The sequence below is a fragment of the Camelus ferus genome, chromosome 17 (genome assembly GCF_009834535.1).
Source record: "Camelus ferus isolate YT-003-E chromosome 17, BCGSAC_Cfer_1.0, whole genome shotgun sequence".
Taxonomy (NCBI): Eukaryota; Metazoa; Chordata; class Mammalia; order Artiodactyla; family Camelidae; genus Camelus; species Camelus ferus.
This window is the reverse complement of record NC_045712.1, coordinates 33,808,976-33,829,748: the sequence shown is the minus strand read 5'-3', so window position 1 is coordinate 33,829,748 and position 20,773 is coordinate 33,808,976. Positions and strand designations below refer to the sequence as shown.

The 20,773-nt window shown below is 38.8% G+C and overlaps 1 protein-coding gene across 3 annotated transcripts in view; it reads left to right on the top strand.

Annotated features, from left to right (window-relative positions):
* Positions 1-20,773, top strand: part of RAD18 (RAD18 E3 ubiquitin protein ligase) — a 100,082-nt gene that overhangs the window by 55,334 nt on the left and 23,975 nt on the right. For all 3 annotated transcript variants that reach the window (XM_032458864.1, XM_032458863.1, XM_032458862.1), the window contains 2 exons: positions 5,309-5,446; positions 9,829-10,003. In XM_032458864.1, the coding sequence (XP_032314755.1) occupies positions 5,309-5,446; positions 9,829-10,003 (313 nt within the window). The remainder of the gene's footprint in view (positions 1-5,308; positions 5,447-9,828; positions 10,004-20,773) is intronic.

Here is a 20,773-nt window from a genome sequence, read left to right as displayed (position 1 = left end):
ACTTTGCGATGCATTCATACAGTGGAGCAATCCTTAGCTGTAAAACATCCGAAACAACTTGGATGAATCTCTGAAACGTTATGCTATGAGAAAAGCCGAACTAAAAAGGTAGCACTTCGCATGACTCCATTTATATTAAATTCTAGAAGGGGCAAGAATATAGTAACAGAAAGCAGATTGGTACCGCCAGGGGGCTGTGGGTGGGAAAAGGGGAGTGGGGGAGACTGACTACAAAGGAACTCTTTTGGGTGATTTAAATCTTCTGTTTCATGGCTGTGTTGGTAACCACATAACTCTACGTTTCTTTTTAATGTATCAGATTATTCACTTCAATTTTTTGTGTGTGCAAATTATTTCTCAGTAAGTCTGATTTTAAAAATTTAATGAGAAGAATGTTTCTATTTTTGCAAATCTCTTTAATGACTTACTCCATAGAAACTATCTGGATTCTCACATTAGCTTCTGCATTTAAATTGTTGCCATGTGTTGATTTGATAAAGGTATATGAAAAGTATCCAGCCTGTGAGATGGGTAATTGAGGAGAGGGGCAGTGCTTTAATAGATTTTTAGATATTTGTGGCTGTTCTTTGATACTACACTAAAACTTGGCAAGCGTTATTTCAGAAAGCTTAGTTATAGTGGAATTTGAAGATATATTAATGAAGTTTTTGTACTACTTTATTACATTAAAAATCACTCGTCTGTTGTGTACTTCAAATGGATCTTTTACTTAGGGATTATTTTGTAACATTATTTGTTCGTTATTTGAAAAATACTGATTTTTTGAGTTACAAATGTTTGCATATTTCATTTAAATTATATAATGCTAAAAAATAACAGTCATTAACATCATCAGAAAAATTAAGTGGGAAACTCTCAAGCTCTTAGTGGTGGATATAAGTTATCTAAAATTCTGACTTTCTGTTGAAAGCTCTCATTTTTATCTTTGGCAGCAAATACTGTCACTTGCTTACCCTCAAGTGACAACTCAACTCATTCATTTTTGAGAAAATAGATTATCTAAGTCTGTATAATCATACTTTGCTGTTGTTTCAAGTAAAAGGCGTGTTCATTTAGAAAGTGACGAGCTCACAACTCAGTCACACAGATGCCTCCTCAGCATAGGTGCTTCCGGTGACTGAATGGTTTCAGCAGAGAGGAGCAATAGAAGCACTTAGAGTTGACTGAGACCAAATCTGAGGTGAGTAGGGACCTTGAGGCAGGCAGCTCTTGGGGGAAGTTTTACTGTGTCAGAGAGAGCAGAGAAATGAGGTTGTAGCTGGAGGTGGGTGTTGGGTCCAGGGACGGTTTAATTTCTTTGTTATTTTAAGTATTCTTTTAAGTTGGGAGATACTTAACCCAGTGGTTTTCAGATCTCTTTTGATTGCAACCCACAGTGAGAAATATATTTTTTATCACTACTAACTGTATGCACACACATTAAGACTGAAGTAAGTTTCGCAAAACAATTTTTACCCATTCCATTTTTTTAAAGGTTGTGTTCAGATATTTTCAAATGATGTTCATATTCCCCCTCCTTGACTTTAAAAGTCTCCAACGTCAGAAAAAATCCCCCCCCCCAATTTTTTTTTAATTTTTAAAAAGAAAATACTGTTTTCCATCATTTTTTCTCAAAATTTCTTTAGTGACTTTGAAAAAATAAAAGGAGTGGGATAATTGACTTCCCAAACCACTTGGTTATACATATCCAGACCGTAATGCATAATGCATTCTACTCTTTTTTTTTTTAAGTGAGGTCAAGTTACAGAGAGTTCCCATATATTCCCTGCTCTTGCACGTGCATAACCTCCCCAGGTGTCAGCATCCCCACCAGGGAGGTGCATTTGTTACAGCTGATGAACCTCCATTGGCACATCATAATCCTGCTAAGTCCATAGCTTATTTTTAGGGTTCACTCCTCGTGTTGTACTTTCTGTGGGTTTTGACAGACGTGAGGTGACATGTTATCTACCACTACAGCATCTTACAAAGTATTTTCACTGCCCTAAAAGTCTGCTGTGCTCCACCTGTTCACGTTCCTTCTCCCCCACCCCCACGCTGGGCGACCACTGATCTTTTTACTGTCTCCATTGTTTTGCTCTTTCCAGAATGTCACATAGTTGGAATCATGCAGTGTGTCACCTTTTCAGATTGTCTTCTTTCACTTAGTAATGTACATTTAAGGTTCCTCCATGTCTTTTCATGGCTTGATAGCTCATTTCTTTTTAGAGCTGAATGATACTCCATTTTCTGGATGTACCACAGTTTATTGATCCATTAACCTACTGAAGGACACCTTGGCTGTTCCCTCTTTCCAATTTTAGTGCACTCTGACACTTTTCATTCTATTCTTATATTTTATTTAAGAAAAATCTGGACCTAAGTTGTTTCCGCAATCGACACTCTCAGTTTGTAAACCTCAGTCCTGTCCCAGCCTCGTTTAGATGCCAGTGGGAAAGAATCAGAAGAAGAGAGGGAGAACCTGATGATACAGCAAATGATAATTACATGTATCATATCACTGAGAAGTCCTTAGTGCTGGGATCCAGGGTGTAAGTTAGGGATTGTCCTTTAATTGCAGCAAGGAAAGTTGTTTCATTTTAGCTTCGAGGAAGATGGATCATGTGCACAGTGAAGTAACAGTAGTTGGGAAGATGACAGACTGACTGTTAGAACTTCTCTGTGTTTTCAAAGTAGTGTAAGGCCAGCTGAGGAGGGGCTGAGAGGGAGTGTTGGAGGTTTGGAGAAAGTGTGAAGTTGTCCTTTTAGAGACGTAAAGCAGAGTTTGCTAGAGAAAGGTGGAAGCTGTACGGTGGTGTTGAGTGCTCATTTGAGGGTTAGACCATGGGTTTAAAGTGAGGAGAGTTCAGGGTTAAATGAATAAGCCCTTAGTGAATGTTAGTCATTACTGTTAATCCATTCTTCTTCCATGCTTAGCTGCCTGCGTGTCATAGGTGGTTGATGAAAAAACATGAGATTTTTGGGAGACACTGACTTCAGACGCACACCATGACTTAAAGTAGTTGAGTAAGTTTCTCAGTGGCATCACTTTAGAGGCTCGAGTCTGTCCCACTGTTGGGCGCCTGGTTTTGGGCTTGTGCACCCCAGGTTTATGGGCAGACCCAGAGACTCTGTCTGTGAAAGCCGGTCTGAGGGAATTAAGGTGGTCGGGGCATGAAGGGCTTGACTTGGCTCTAGAGAAAATTGTGACATTTCAGCTTGGAGAGGCAGAAAGGGTGGTATGATTCAAGTATTAAAAATCTTAAGAAGGAGTGTGACCTGGTTGAATGTGGGCTTATTCATCAGAACTGACAACTCTCTGAGCCATTTCAGGCTTGTAAGAGGTAAACTCTGGGCATCTAACCAGCAGAACTGAGATTTTAAACTCTAAAGTTCTCCTTGCCAAATGGCAGAACTCCTAAAATGAGGTGAAGAAATGAGTGGGAACAATTTTATTAGTCATAATCTCTTGGCACTGTTCATCTTTTGAGCAGGGGTTATTGGACCTCTGGGGCCAAAGGCAGAGCAGTGGTTGCCATTTACTTTTTGGTTTCCAGCCTAGCTGTAGGGGTAATTAGATTTAAAAAGAAAATCTCCTTTAAACCTGGGACTTTATTACTTGAGAAGATAAAGTCATTAAGCCTCTTTAACTGTTAATGAGATTACTTTAGCAAGTTTCCTGAGTAATTCTTAAGTCCACAATCCGTAAGTGCACAATAGAGGAGCCTTTACTAGGAAAACAAGCCTAGGCCAGGTCTGATTAGATGATACAGACCCCATACTTCTGTGTCACCCCTGTGCCTATTACAACCTGCATAATGATGTCATTAGCCCATTGATTCTGGGGAGCTGAAGAAGTACAAAGTACTCATTCTCACATGTGTAGAGTCAAATAGGACTTAAGAGAAATCACTTAGTTTGTATCCTGCATAGAATCTCACCTGTTTCTGAAGAGTGAATTTTTTCCAGTAATCTTTATGACCAGCTTATATTTTGCTGAAATTTTAACCAGTAACTTAGTTATAATTTACCGAACACTTTACAACCCAACTCTTTAGTTTCACTGGGAGTTTTCATACACGTACCATACGTATAAATATATTCAAATCAGGAGTAGTCTCTCCCTGATGTCCAAAGAGCAGTCACGTGTATGGATCTCCTTGCTAAACTGAAATGAATATGCAAATAGAAGCAAAGCTAGCTTCTTCCACAGTGGGGGGGGGGGGGAGGGGAAGTCCATTGAAATTTCACCAGACAGGATTTTGCTTGTCTAGAGACGAGCATTATTTTCCATTGCCATCAGATGTCTACAATTTACAGAGCTGTAACATAGCTCAAAGGCAGTGGATGGCTGGAATCCTGGAAGGTTAGCTCTAGAAAATGGATGGTTTTCAACTGAAGCACAAATTTCTCCCTGAACCCAGTTATCCTTGGTATTGTGCTCTCGGGAAAATGATGGTTACTGGATGAAAACAGTCTCAAAACTTTGTTTTAACTACTTGCAGTGTGATTCTTTCTAAAATGTATTTTTCAGGATTTACAACATCATTTTGAACCATGACTTGAGTGTTTAAGGTTGCTAGATAAGTAAGTGCAGCCTCAGCTCTTTGAACCGTGGTTCACGATCACACGTAGATGTCTTAAAGTCCACGCTCTAACAGTGAGCAGCTACTCTTTATTGAGTAGATTAATGTACATTAATAATTGTGACCTAGAGGTCAGCCTTCAGTTATCTTCAGAGGTGTTTTAGTGGTAGTAAATGAAAACTGGTGTCATTATAATATCCTTGGATAAGGTGGATTGGTGGTGGTGGTGGGTTCTTAGATTGTTAAATGGATTCTGATGGGAAACAGGCAAGAAACGTGAAGGAAAAGGAGGGAATTGAAATGGATATCGTTTCTTTCTGTAACCCAACTTTCCTAAAAGCTTCTGCTTCTACACTCCATTAATACTCTTGATCTTAGTACTCTGTTGTGTCTTGGAAATTAAAATGTTGTCTTTTGGATATATTTAAGACAACAGCATCTTTCATGCTCTATATCAAAAGCCTTTTATGAAAAAGAGTGTGGGATTTGGGAAGAAACCTACAGTTGCAAACTAGGAATATCATGTTTCCACGTTTGTATCTGAGGAAGGGAGATGATATAAAAGCAGTCTTCGCAGCCCTCCTGCCCTTGTAAATTCACGCAGGTGGGCCCCGGGCGCTGTCCTTGAACAAGCTCATGTGCTTCCTGATGCTCAGCTTGTCCGTTGTAGACGTATAGCTTGTGTAGTCCTTGCTTTACTGAGAAGGTCTTTTAAATTTCAGGTAAAAAACATCAGAATGAATTCCAGCTCCTGGTGGATCAGGCCAAACAAGGATACAAGAAAACTGTTGGAACGTCCAAAAAAAAAGTAACAAGAAAAGAAGATGAATGTACAGAAAAGCTATTATCTGTATGCGTGGGTAAGAGACTTTAATTAAAAACAGAAATATATTGAAATTTACTGTTTTTAATTTAAAAGGATAATAAAACCAAGGGAATTTATTTTGGGCTTATTAGGTATTTGAAATGGGAAAAGGTATTTTTAGACATATAGCAGTTGTTGAATATAAACTAGGTTTATACCTCTGGGAAAAATGGTTGGGAGATGTCCTGAAGACACAGTTTCTAAAATCTGTCTTCCTTGCCATTAATGATAAATCAGAAGTTTCTTAGTTATTTAAGCTTGAGGATGTTTTCCAGGTGTAGGACTTACTGCTGCAGATCCGCAGATATCCTACAAAGGGAATAAATTATTTTTATTGTAGGCCACTGGTGTTTACTTTGAATAGAATGCTCTGCTAAAATATCTAAAGCTGATACATAATTAATTTCAACCATTTTTTTTTAAGCTCTTAGTTCTTAAGTTCTTAGTTCTTCCTTTATCAATCTTAGTTTTATTTTATTTTGAGATGAGGTGGAGGTAATTAAGTTTAGTTTTTTTGGAGGAGGTACTGGGGATTGAACCCAGGACCTCAGGCATAGTAAACATGTGCTCTGCCACTTGAGCTATACCCTCCCACTTCAACCAATTTTAAAATTTGAGATTTTAATCATTCATAAATATACAATTCAGTGGCATTAAATACATTCACAGTTTTGGGTCACCATCACCACTCTACACCCAAAACTTTTTCATCCTCTCCAGCAAAAACTCTGTACTGATGTAATAATAACTCTCTCTTCCACTTCCCCCACCAGCCCTTGGTAATCTCTGGTCTACCTTCTGTGGCTATGAATTTGCTTATTCTAAATACCTCATCTAAGTGAAATCATGGATTATTTGTCCTTCTGTGTCAGCTGATTTCATTAAGTATAATGTTTTCAAGATTCCCATGAAATCAAAATTTCATTCCTTTTTTTGGCTGAATAATATTCCATTGTATGTATATACCACATTTTGTTTATCTGTTTATCTGTAATGGGTTATTTTCACCTTTTGGCTTTTGTGAACAATGCTGCTCTGTGCATTGGTGTTCAAGTATCGGTTCAAGTCTTGGCTTCCCATTCTTTTGGATGTATATGTATATACCTAAGAGTGGAATTTCTGGCTTATATGGTAATTATTTACATTCCCACCAGCAATGCTTAAGGATTCCAGTTTCTCTGTATGTGTGTCAACACTTGTTATTTTCATTTTTTTCTTATTCTTTTTACTGTCACCGTCTTGGTAGAGGTGAAATGGTATCTCATTGTGGTTTTGATTTGTATTTTTCTAATGACTAATGATGTTGAGCATCTTTTTGTATGGTTTTGGCCATTCATTTTTCTTCTTTGGAGAAATGTCTCTTCAAGTCCTTCACCCATTTTTTAATTGGCTTATTTGTTTTTGGTTGTTTAGAGTTTTAGGAGTGCTTTAAATATTCTGGATATTAATCCCTTATGTATGTGATTTGCAAACATCTTTAAACATTTTCTGGATTGCCTGTTTGTTTTCATGATAGTATCTTTTGATGCACAAAGTGCTTTATTTTGATGAAGTCTAATTTATCCTTTTTTTTCCTTGTTGCCTGTGCTTTTGCTGTTACATTCATGAAGTTGTTGCAAAATCTGTGTCGTGAAGATTTTCCTCTGTTTTCTGCCAAGAATTGTGTAGTTTTAGCTCTTAAGTTTAAGTCTATGACCATTTGGAGTTAATTTTTGTATATGGTGCAAGTAAGAGTCCAGCTTTGTGCTTTTACATGTAGCGTATCCAGTTTTCTCAGTACTATTTGTTAAAAAGACCATCCTTTCCCCATTGAATGTTTCTGATATCCTTGTGGGTTGACTGTGTGTGAGGGTTTATTTCTGTGCCCTTCTTCTGTTCTGTATGTCTGTCCTTATGCTGGTACTATACTGTTTTTATTACTGTAGCTTTGTAATTTCATTGTTGGGAAGTATGAGTCCTCCAACTTTATTCTTCCTTTTCAAGATTGTTTTGGCTGTTTGGTTCCCTTGAGATTCCACATGAATGTTAGGATAGATTTTCTTTTCTATTTCTGCAAAAAGTGCCATTGGGATTGCATTGAATCTATAGATGGCTTTGGTTAGTTGACATCTTAACAATGTTAAGTCTTCCAATTCATGAACATAGGATGTCTTTAATTTATTTTTATCTTCTTTAATTTCTTTCAACAGTGTTTTGTAGTTTTCAGCATATAAGTCAAGTCTTTTACCTCCTTGGTTAGATTTATTTCTAAGTATTTTATTCTTTTAGTGCTATTGCATTTTTTATTTTGTGCTAAGTTCTCCTAGTGTCATTTAGCAGGTTGCTGCCTGAGGATATGCATATGCCTCATGGTCTTTGTGAACAACTGAAATTTGTTTATACATTTGTTACAGGTTTTGTCAGAAAGTAGTGTAGCTCCTGAGAAAATCCAGTGTGATATCTTGGATTAGGAGAACATTTTTGTTTTTTGGTTGAGTCTCTTTTGAAAATGATTAATCACTTGTACTCAGGGGCTGTGTATTCTCTTTGTACGTGCACAAATATTGCTGTCCCTGGGATTCAGAGAGGAGTGCTGCTGGTAGGTTGCTGTGTGTGAAAGCGTGTGTCTGAGGGGTGGAGAGCGCGAGAGAAAGGAAGGCAGACTGAAGGTTTGGGTTTCGTATAGCATCATACAACCAGTGTAATCTTTGCTCTTTAGAATAAACCTGTTCATTAAAGTGCTGGTATAAGTAAACAAGATGTGTGTCCTCCATCTGTTTTTGTTGCATGTCTTTGGGGAGGTTTCTTGTCAGGGCCTCATATTTTTAGGCTTTATTTGAAATTCTGTTCTGAAATCCATAAACAGATGAAGGATAACTGGCTTTCATTGCCCACAATTTTTGAGTGATATTTGTCCACACCAGAGAATTTATCCTGTAGAAACTTACCTAAGCGGGGGTGAGGGAAGTAAGGAGAAGAATATAAATCAGGTACAAAAGTAAAAGATAGTTTTAAATTGAATTCCTGTTCCCTTGTTTGCCAACTTGATTGCATCCTCCCATCCAGTTGAGTGGTAGTTGCCTGGGTTCACTGAGTTTACTGAGAGCTTGATTTCTCTTAATGTGATCCTGGGTGTCTGTTGACCAGAGAAGATCCCAGAGATCCTCGATGGTCATCCTAATTAGCTGCTTTTTCCCTTTCCCAGATAAACAGTGGAGGGTACATTTTTGTTTCAGTAGTAATCAGGCTTATCGAAAGCTGGGCAACATCAGGAACTTATTTTTAGAAATTATTCTTTTGTGTGATGTATGCTGCTCTCTAGTGTAACAAAAACTTATAATTATTACTGGTAAAATCTTGACTGTATTGAGTTGGAAAGGTTTTTTTGATTTGTTTTGTTTGAAGAATTTGTCATATTTTTTCTCCATAAATTTTTTCTTTATAATGAAACCTTGACAGTTCTTTTTAGTGTCCTTTGTTAAAGGTCACTTCCCTCCTCAAGTAAAAGCTCATCTCTGTGATCAAAAGCATGAAAGGGGGCTCTGCTCTGTTAGCACACACGGCTTGCGTGTCAGGTGCTCGGTCAGTCCCTGAATCTTAGCACAGCTGAAATGCCAGCAGAGCCCTGGAACACATCGTGAAGAGGAGGCCTGGACATAGAGGAATCCTGCGCAGTGTTTTCTGCGTGCATATTGGCAAATACCTGTTCATCCTTGCATGTCACGTTCCTGCAAACACTGCGTGTGCATCACTCCAGCTTTCCTGAGCCTTTATCTTATCTGCGCTGAGAGACCTCAGAAATTGAGAATGTGACATGGGATGTGTAGAAATGTGACATGTATTGGATCAAGCAGAAATCCTGGTTATGTCTGATTAGTTTTCCTTTTCCCCAGTGAATATTAGATTCTTTGTAACAATTAGAAAAATATTCGGATAGCTTGACTACCCTATAGCAGTCAGTGACAAATATTGTGGTTCTCTTATTAATTGACTCTCTGATCTTTATTTGTTTTGTCTCTTATGTATATCAGTGTTCTCTGATCTCTGAAATATGTAGGAATTCTTTAGTAATACTGGAAATAGAAGCCTCATTAGAATTACAAGTTCCTTTCCACCCCTGGTTTTAAAGAAAATTTTATATTTAAATTAATTAATCTGGAAATACATAGAGTGGACAGTATAATTAGATGACACCATTGTAGTGTTAATTCTTAATCTCTGGCTGTTGGTAGACTTTTGGAATCAATGATACATAAACTTCTATTTTACCAAGTACAAATAGCAATATTAAATGTTGTGGAAATAATAAACACAGAGAGGTTGTAAACTTTAAGTTACTCTTAAATATTTCTTTTTTTCTTTTCTTTTTCTTTCTTTCATTTATTTTTTCCTTTTTAGGACAGGAAAATAATAAAATGAAGTTCTTGGATATGCCCCCCATAACAAACCACTTCCCTCAATCAAAGCCGGACTCCCCAGGGAAATTAGAGCCTGAGAGACGAGATGATTCTCCCAGCTGTGCGGATATTCCAGAAGAAGCCCTGTCCTCACCAGAATCAGAGTCCTGCAATAGGTGAGGAACTTGTAGTAGCTGATTATTTTAAATTTCTATTTCCTGTGCATGCTTAGACAGGTGAAAATAACTAAAAAATAGCTTTGAGGCCTGGTGCTGTCCCTCCTTCCCTCCCCGCAGTCTCTGTCCACTGCTTTGCAGGGTTCCTGATGGGAGCAAGGCAGGATCTGGAGACCAGTGCTGCAGCTCCAAGGGGCTTTGTTTTCTGCTCTGTGGCCTTTATATAGATATTTTTCGTAGAGTCAGAGCATGATTGACAGTGATATTTTTACCAAGAGAATGAGTGAAGGAGATAAAGATAACTATACTGGAAAACAGAAATGACCAGGAAGACAAAAAAGAAAAATTTAACTGAGCAAATAGAATGGATGGAGAAACTTTAAAAGTGAGAGATTTGGAGGTAGGTCATTTTTCCAAGTGATTTTTTTTTTTTTAAAGACATGATGTATTTTTAAAAGACCGAGTTAAATTATATCCTTATCTGTAACATCATTTTGACCCCGGGAGCTGTTATCATTGCCTTCTGAATGAATTAGACCGATTTCAAATGCCAACAGCATCATATGAATGTGTCTTGGAAATTATTTAACCTTTGATAATTGTTCATTTAAAAAATTGTTAACAGTACTCTAGAGTGAGAGCTGATGTCTAATCTAAAACATCAAAGTAAGAAAACTTTTTTGTAAGAAGAGTATATCCAAAGACCCTCTGCTTTCCTAGGGTTCTTGGGAAATAGTTTCAAATTATTCAGAACCAAGTATTAGGAAGAGTAAATCTTCTCACTTTACCCCTAATATTTTCAATGTACAGAAACATCGTATCTCAAGTTGGAGAAGAAAAAACCCATGGGAGCCGAGTTTTCTCCAAGAGTGTGATACCACTGCCCAGTTTCCTAGGATCAAGCCGTTCTTGCAAGTCCAGGGGGCAGTGTTTGTTTTTAAACACAAGTCTTATAGGAATACAGGGTAGACATGGAGGAAAAAATAGAGTCCAGGGAAGTAAGAGTTGGTTTTTAAGCATGGTTGTGAGATGCCTGAATGTTCCAGTATGCTGATGAAAAAGGACATTTTTATAAATTTGGAGTGGGGAGAATGAAGGAAGGTGAAAGGAGAGACACATGGCAGCCAGATGTGTGTTTATCTGGTGGGGAGGGTGTGGGAAACAGAATCAGTTTGATGGGGGTCTTGGCCGCAGACACACTGGCATCACTGAGGATTTAATTGTAGAGGATTATTAAACCATTCATTTTTTTTTAAAGTGAGCCCTTATATTCTTCCACATTTTAGTTACACATATATACATGTCTGTGCACCCCCTCCCCCCATACATTCATGACCAGTGGAACTACCTACTGATGGCAAATTTTTAAGTTTTATTTAGATATAATTTACATGCCATACAATTCATTCATTTAAGTTACAATTCGGTAATTTTTAGTATGTTCCCAGAGTTGTATACCCATCACCACAATTTAGGACATTTTCATTACCCTAGGAAGAAACCTCATACCATTAGCAGTCACTCCCCAGTTCTTCCCCAGTCTGCCAGCCCCTGGCAATCACCAGTCTTATTTCTGTCTCTGTAGATTTGCCTCTTCTGGATATTTCATGTAAATGGAATCATACACTCTGTGGTCTTTGTGACTGGTTTCTTTTGCTTAGCATAATGTCTTTAAGATTCACCCATTATGTATCATGTTTCAGTACTATATCCCTCTTTATTTCCAAGCAATATTCCTTTGTATAAATATGCATTTTGTTTATTCATTTATTAGTTGATGGGCATTTGGGTTGTTTCTCATTGCAGTTTTGACAAGGACAAAACCATTGAGTTTGCTCGCACACTTTGGAGGCTTAGCTTTAGAGTCCATAAATGAGGCTGTGCCTGGCTTGCCTTGAGGAAGTGGCCAGTGACTATTACTCATATCTCAAGCATGAATAAAAAATGTTGTACACATTATAAATATTAAGTATGTTCATCTTTAACATTTTAACTTTATTTAGGTTCTTTTTTATACCTTCCTTTTCATTTGCTCTGTTGTTTTATCAGTCTAAGATTTTTAAATTTAAAAGGTTGAGGCTGTTCCTTCTACAAGATCTAGGAACTCAGGAAGGCTAAAGGAAGAGTGGGAACAAAGTAGTGGTTGGTCTGATACCAGGGCTTCCAGAGCAGACTGTTGAGTCCGTGTGCAGGGGTAGCAGCCACAGGGGAGCAGGAGAGCTGCTCGAATGACTTCAGCTCAGGATCTGCTGGGGGATCTGAGAGTCAGTCTTTTGAAGTCTGTTTCCAGCTGTGAAAAGCATATGTGAATATCTGATTTCTCAGATGTGTTGGGAAGATGAAGTGAGATAATAGAATGTGGGAGTCTTTGATAAATATCTGATTCTAGTTTTATAAAGACCAAATCAGTTGAATTTTCGTCAGTAATACTGTAAAACTTGGGACTCCATGACCGCGTATTTCAGAAATGCCTTCTTAGTCCTTGATCATTTTGTTCCTACTTCTGATCTTTAGAAAGTTGTGAGCTGGGCTGATTAGCTCCATTCACAATTCGTTTAAGTTGGCCTTGGTGGGGCGCTCACCACACCACTGAGGCGCAGGCTTCTCGGGTTTCCCAGCACCCCTTCCAAACCGTGCTTCCTCGCTTAGAGTGAACACCTCGTCTCCCAGTTCACCATGGCAGCTAATCTGACCTGTTTCCAGGTCCTTTCCATTTTAAGGTTTCTTGTAATTTCTGACCTCTTCTTTCTTGTTAATTGTAAGAGAAAAATTTCTTAAGACATTTCTAGAGACCTTTCTTAAGACAGATTCACCCACCTCCTTTAAGACACTGTTCCATCACTGGTTCCTTAAGTTTGCCCTTGGATGGCCCTTCTTCTCTGCCCTTCCTCCAATCTGTCTTCTCTTATTCTTCCCACTAAGCAGGAAGTAATTTCAACTTCCTCCGTGAATTCCTATAGCAGTGTCTCTGAATTCCAAAGCACTTTATCTAAATCAAATCTTACCATGTATTACAGTTATTTGATTATCTTTGTCATTCCTGTTATTACTCATCAAACTCCTGAAGAATTGAATCTGTCGCTCATTAAAAAAAAAAACCTCCTGTCTAGTGTCTCTGCAAGACCTTTATTAAGTAAAGGATTGATTGATTCTAAGGTGTACATTTTCTGTTACACATTTTAATGTCTGAAGTTGTGATGTGTACTGTAATCATTGGTGCCTTACAGTTGCTGCCAGCCAGGTTATGTCCTGATGTACTTGCCAGTGCGTGAGTTTCAGTTCAGTTACACATATTGGTAACATTACATTGGTTTGTCATTTAAAATGTCTTCAGCAAGATAATGAGAAAAAAGGTTATCATGGATGAAGAAAGTAAGAAAAAGGATAGCAGGGTGTAAGTTTGATGTTAGCAAGGTAGTGTTTACTCTTGGATGAAGACTGCAATTCCATGTTTTCTTGCAAGAACAGTCAAGTGATTCACAGGACCTAAAGATACTGCACAAGTATCTGAAGACTAGTTATGTTTTCTTAGTGAGCTGTGTACAAAGGATTGCTTGTTTGTTCCATGACCTACTGAAGGCCAGAGAGATGGTCAAATCCCTTGGAATAGATGGAAAAAATTTCAAAGTAGTCAACAGCCTGACTGATTCATCTGTTGCGAAAGACTATTGTTAGGGTGTCAAATATCAATTAGTCAGACATTTCTTACTGACTTTGAACATAAGCTGCTTATCTTCCAGTCATGAGATGTGCCTGAGAAAGAAACAAAATTAAGAGTTCGGTTTGCAGAATGGGTATCAGTGCCTTAGATGAAATTCCTGGAGACAATGGTCAAGTAATTTTAAGAAATACTTTGTCTTCAGTGCTTTTGGTAGTACGGAGGATGACTTTGTGAGGGGGAACTCAGACATCAGAGATATTGAGTCCAAACATTATGAACAAGAGTGGGGCTCTGAGTCTGAAGGCATTTTAGGAACACTTTAACCAATTTATTTCAAATTTTTTTATATATATGCACATCAGTGGTAGAAGATGAAAACGTATGTCCACATATGTTTAAAAGAACTCTCTGGGTATGTAAAAATTAAAAATAATGGCTCATCTTACTTAAATTTTTGAAATGCAGTATCTGAATATGAATACGGTCCCTGGCTCACTTCAAGCATAACTTCATCACTTAGTTGGAAACTCATAAAGTTGTTGGAAACTCATAAAGTTGTTGGTAACTTGGCAGAAGGCTATTGCAAAGTATACTGATCCATGGGTTAGTGCCAGTGTCATTCAGTAACTCTAAAACCTGCAGAATCAAAAGAGATGCCAAGTTGATTAGAGTAGTAACACCATAGAAATCAGGAAAACAATTTACCCATCACAACCAAATGCCTTTACTAGAATCAAAGCATTTTAGAGATAAGTGGTCTTTATTTGTCTGGTCTAACTTTTATTTTCCATAATATTCAGCCATCAGATGGAAGAGAGATAGGGCACTACACTGTAGTCCTGTCATTTGTGGCAAGTGTAGTAGTTGGTAAATTATCTGTGTTCTTTGACCACTTGTCCATTGCAGACCCTGAGTCAGCCTTCTAGAATCATACTTATTCTTTGTATATTAAAGTGTTCCTTGCTTTATCCCTTTCATTTTCAAAAATTTTCTCATTGTTTTTCCTATGATAGTTTTATTGCTTTCATTGTGGAACCCTAAATTTTTTGAAGTACTTTTAATTTAGATGTTATGCATGTTTGTGGTGACAGATGGAAAATTTAGGTAACCAAAAAGTAAAATTTCGTAATTTTATCAGCCAGAAATAACATTAACACTTTCATATGTATATCTTTCTAAAGATAGTGGGGTGGATGCATGGGTAGATAGAGGAACATTTTTAAAACAGTAGTATCATAGTGCTTTTTTTTTTTTCTTAATGCTTTTTTTCTTTTCTTTTTTCTCTTTTTAAGAGACAAGTCATGCTGTTTTAGGTCTACTGTGAGTGCAAATATATTGTGGATTGTTATTTAATTAATGCAGTCATACTGTAATACAGAACATAGATATTACTTTTATATTGTTGAATAACACTATTGGTTTTCTTTATATTAGAGCAGTATTTAAAGTTACGCAGGCTGACAGCTAAGAATAATCTTATTTTAAAGATCCAATCCAAATAATTATTAGGATGAAATTGTTGCTAATTTTGATTCTTAACTCTTAGGATGAAATTGTTGCTAATTTTGATTCTTAACTCTTAAGTAAGGACTTCTTTTAGAGTTTGAACCATTAATCTTTCATTGATTCTTTCTTGTCAATCTGAAGACAGATGATAAACAAATTGATAAGAATTTTAGATTTTTGTACACCTCCTAGATGATTTCCGGGAGTTCCAGAGACTTGTCCAAATTTCTGTAAATTAACTTATTGTTCTTCTTAATTAAGAAAAGAGAGCTTTTGTTCCCTGAGTTTTGGCAAGTAGAGAAAATTGCATTTTTATTGAGTGCTAAGTTATAAGAAAAGATGGTTTTGATTATGACCCTAGAGAGGAAGCTTTGTCTTCATCTTGAGATGGATAGTGGTCATGCTATTCTTGGGAAGAACTTTTAGATCATTATTTAAAAAAAAATTTTGTGCACTTTAGTTCTAGGCAATATAAGTTGAAAGGAGCCTTTTTAAAATGTAACTGGAAAAATTTGAGTAAGGTCATAGATTAGATAATATTTTATTAATATTCAATTTCCTGATTTTGATAATTTTATTATGGTCGTGTAAGTGAATGTACTTGTTAAGAAATGCACACTGAAGGGTTAAAGGGACATGAGGGCTGCAACTTAATCTTAGTGGTTTAAAAAAAATCACATGTGTGTGAGAACACACACACGCACACACATGTACAGAGAGAGAAAGCAAATGTGGCAGAATGTTAGCAATTGGGAAATCTGGGTGATTTGGGAGTCATTTTTTTTATAGGTCTGAGATTGTTAAAATTAAAAAAATTATTGAAAAGAGTGATTGTCCATAATCAAAGAAGTCTGTTTACTCTAGGAGATTTTCTAAAGGAAAGATTTATACTTACGATTTATTGGCTAAAAGAAGTTGTAGCCAGGGGTCTGCGTGGTTGGTGAATGTGGTTTCCAGTCAATGAAACCATGTTAATTTCAGTCACTCTGTCCAGGACCAGCCTGACATGGTTGTCTCTGCTTTGGGACGTCAGAGAGAACGTGGGCTAACGAAGTCGAGATGTGGTTTCAGTACTTAACAAAGGGGATCACGAAGACAGCTCATGTCACTGCTTGGTACCCAGTAACCTACGTGAACCTTCTTGCAGATGTCAAATGTTGGTCATAAAAGAAGTTGGGTCAGAGAAGGTCTGAATGCATACATTTTTAACTTTTCACAGTTCCTGGCATAAACGATCACCTCTTCTGTGATACTAAGTTAGTAGCAGCATCTTTGTGTAGGAAGTCCAACACTGACACAGGCCCAGCCATGCCATGCGTTTGATACATTTTGGTACAAGGTTTCCTCACCTTTTGTTCCTTTCTGAAAGAGCTCTCTGTCCAGAATTCTTAAAGAGCGAGAGAGAAAAAAAAAAAAAAAAAAAAACAAACCCAAAAGCATGTGAAGAAATCTTGATTATCATTTGTTGGAAAATTTAAGGAGTGATTAAATTTCAGCCTTTCTTAAATTCTAAGTAAATTGGGGGATAATGGGGAAAGCTTAAGAGAAAAAGTGCCATTGTGACATTCATTGAAGGAATGTGGAATACGGGCGCCGTGAGCCTGTTGATAAGTTCAAGCTGAGTTTATTGCTTACTGAAGGGAACAGAAACACTACTTCCATCATCAAAGTGGCCCCCCAGCCAGAGGGCCAAAGTCGAGGTGTGCACTGGGATTGATTTTGGTTTCAGGAAGTTCTTTGAATGCCGGTCATGTTGGGACTGGGTGACCCTAATAGTTCAGAATTGGTGAGTACAGCAAGATGAGGATTTTGAAAGGAGGGATTCAAAGAGATGTTAGGGTTATGTCTTCAATGCTCTCTGTTGTAAAGCTGAGGGGTTTTATGGGAGGTTTTGGAGCTCAATAATAAAGTTACTTGCAACTTTTATCTTTTTGTACAAGAGTCTCTTGAAACAGTCAAGTTATCTTGATGAAACAGTAGTAGATGGCAAAATGTTGATAATGTAGGCAGGATGGTTTCTACAAATGTTATTTGAGTGCTAGGAGTGCTAGGCAGACCCATCATAGAGATGCAGAAATGAACGGTCAAAGGACTTAATAAGCTGCTAAGAGTTGGGCGCATGGTCTGTGGCAGCATTGGGCTGTGAACCCAGGCCTGGCTGACCTGAGCGCCCACGTTCTCTGTGATAATGCTTGTGGCCAGCCGGCTCGCTCTTCACTTTGTTGAGAGTGTGCACATGCCGTTGTTGAAGTTATTGAGCTTCCTGAGAAGCAGACCCCGAGACAAGGGTTTGCGTGGAGGTGGTTAACTCGGAAGGGGAAGCAGCCACTACAGGGACAGGGGAAGTGAGACAGGAAAGGAGAACCACCTTTAAGGGGCATGTTATCAAACTAGATGTCACTGTGAGCAACTGGAGTTTCATCCTCCTGGGAACTGGGGCTGGTTTAAAACTCTCACCTGAGGCGTCCCCCACCCCCAGCCCCCACCCCAAGGCAAGGGCAGGGGTCCGCGTCATTGCCCTGGGAGCTGCTCCCTGCTGCTTGCGGCCTTCCACGCTGGTGATGCAGCCACTCTAGCAGTGAGAGGGCAGGGGCGCTGACCATCCGAAGTCAAGTCAGGTACCTCCAGGGAAAGGGGCAGGGCACCAATGGGATCTGCCGAGGCGGTGGTTCCGACTGAAGGTAGGGAGACGGTTTGGTTTTCCTCAGGCTTTGTTGAGAGAAATGGGATGCTGTAGACTTTGGCCTGTATCTCTAACCCTAGAGAGCCTGGCGCGGGGTGGGCCCCATGGCTCACTGCCCTCTGTGCACCTGTTTGCCGTGCTCACTTGCATGTTGCTGCCAGGAAGGGAAGGGTTGAGGATGCCGGGGGCTGTTGAACACGTGGTCGACAAGCACATGTCAGGGGGAGAAAGGGACAGATTATCTAGAAAGCTCTGAGGTAACTGAGTCCACGAACTGGTGGGAGAGAATGTGTTGATAAGAAACAATTTACTTATTCATCATATGTGATAGATAATGAACTGAAGTACGAAATAATCTTTTACCAAACAAGTTCACCAGCAGGCTAGATAGAAATCTCTGGGTCTTAGGCAGAAGAATCACAGGCACCGAGCCGGTTTTTATTCTGATAGGTTTCTCCTTGGTGGAGACTTCAGCGCTGTTGGTGGCCCTGTGGTGCGTGGAGACATCCTCTCCACCCCGACAAGGCTCCGGGGTGTGGCAGAAGCAGCCTGCTGGTCTTTTGGGGGAAAGTTTTTAGAAGTACCTCACTGATATGTGACAGTATTGTGTGCCTTTGAACCCTCCTTGGACATAAAGAAAAAAAGCCAACCCTTTATTTAGCACATTTAGTGGTAATTGTTTAAAAAAATTTTTTTTTGCACAGAATTGCTTCTTCATGCTTAAGAATTAGAAAGTAGTATTTCGAAGTGTGCTTCTCTGTACTATTTGATTTGCACTGATGTGTGAACCGTAAATATTTGTCTCATATATACATGCCAGAGTTTCTCCCTGCCTTATTTCAGAAGACACTGTCTAATATTCTCCATCTGTAGTTTCACGTAACATTGTTTGTCTGCCATGTTAGTTTTGTGTCCGGGTCTTCAAATGGATGGCAGGCGGGGGTCGGTTCCTCACTGCTGGAGGGGAGACTACAGACAGGTAAGGCTAAAACTATCCATGTGTGCTGGATTAGAGCTGGGACCTTCACATGAACTCATGTTTGGCTTCATATAGACTCAGACGGATACTCTGGAAATACTTACAGGTCTGTGTGTGCAAGTGGGCTAGTATACACACATGCGTTTCCTTTTGCTGTCAGCTCCAGGGCCCAGAAGCAGGGGCACCACAGTTGCAGGGGGCACACCTGGTGCCCTGATCGTGGTTTCTAGTAACATTCTCCAAAAGAAGGAACCATGGTTCTTAGAGAAATGGCTGATTCCAGGACTGGGGCAGAAAGTGCTTGAAAGAGGGAGAGAGAGAAGAGGGGAGAGGGAAGGGGAAAGGAAGAGAAAAGAGAAGACAAAAACCTGACGGACACTGCCTGGGCCAAGAGATCAAGGTCAGCATCAGCGGCGGTGTGATGCTGGCGGCGTGTCCTCCTGGGTGATGTGATGGGGCTGACGCGGCCCCCGGGCTCTTCCTCCCCAGACTCAGTAACTCAGTCAGGTTGTGAGGGAAACATCAGACTCTCGTTGAGGGTCTTTCTGCAGAGTAACTTGTTAGCACGCCTCTCAACTGTCAGGGTCATCAAAAACAAGGGAAGTCTGAGAAACTGTCACAGTCTGGTGGCACCTAAGGAGACACGACAACTGAATGTAGTGTGGTGTCCTGTCTGGGATCCTGGAGCCAAAATAAGGACATTAAGTAAGGACTAAAGACATACAGGTAAAGTGTGGGCTTTAGTTAATAGTGTATTAATATTGCTTCATTGGTTGTAACTAATGTATCAGACCTAATGTAGGATGTTTACCAAAGAAGAAGCTGAGTGTGGAGCACATGGGAACTCTCTGTACCATCTCTGCAACTTTTCTGTACATATAAAACTACTGTGAAATTAAAAGTTTATTTTTTAAGAAGTACATTACAACATCAAAATAAAGAGGGATTTTGGTATGAAAATATTCAAAGAATGTTTTGAATATTGGAAAACCAAAATCTTGGAAACGTTATTTTCGTCAGTGGCAAATTGGACAGTTTCTGGGTTGTAGTAAGTTTGGTTATTGAATTATTCTTTTTTTCCTTTCATTTAATATTGGGGAGTGGTGGGTATAGCTCAGTGGTAGAGCATACGCTTGGCATACATGAGATCCTGGGTTCAATCCCCATTGCCTCCATTAAGGGAGGAAAAAGAGAAAAAAGAAAAAAAAATTTTAATTACATGTTACATTTAGTCATATAAATTAATTAATAAAGCCCTGTTTTAATGCATTTTATAAAATGCATTATTTTGTGCTAGGTTAAAATTTGATCCATGAGTGAAGCATGAAGGAAGAATTCTGTTTTCCTCTCCATCGTCTTACTTGTTTGATCAGTTTTGCTTTCTTGTGCTAATATTTTTACTTTATAGAGTGATCGCACCTCAGAGGATGTAGCCCACCCAGGCCTTCCATATCATCAGAAGGAGAACATGCACGAGTTACAGTTTGCCTCATCTTCTTCAGTTCTCGTGTTTTTATTAGTGAAGACATGCTTGTAAAAGTGACCTGAATACTGATTCTCCAAGAACAATGTGAAAGTACAGAGAGTTTTTATCTTTTCTCCAGTTCTCATTGGCGAAGGCTATTCACTGTTAAATAATGAGGTTTTCTTCTACTCTTTGATGGTTCATGTTGGTGCCTTTTGAGGGGTTTTTATTATGCATTTTCATTGGGTAATCTGATGGGCTTCTTTATAGTAGCCTTGTTATTGTTGTTTTAGAATAAATTCATGATTTTTCAGCATGCTGAGTTAATCCTAGGTGGCAAGTAGTTTTGTTTGCTTCTGCCAAATTTGTGAACTGCCATGATACACAGGTCCTCTGTGAAATTACGTTGAACCCTTCAGTTTTCTGTATCAGGAGAGAGTGTTACAATTCCATAGTGGGTGATACTTGTGTGTCTA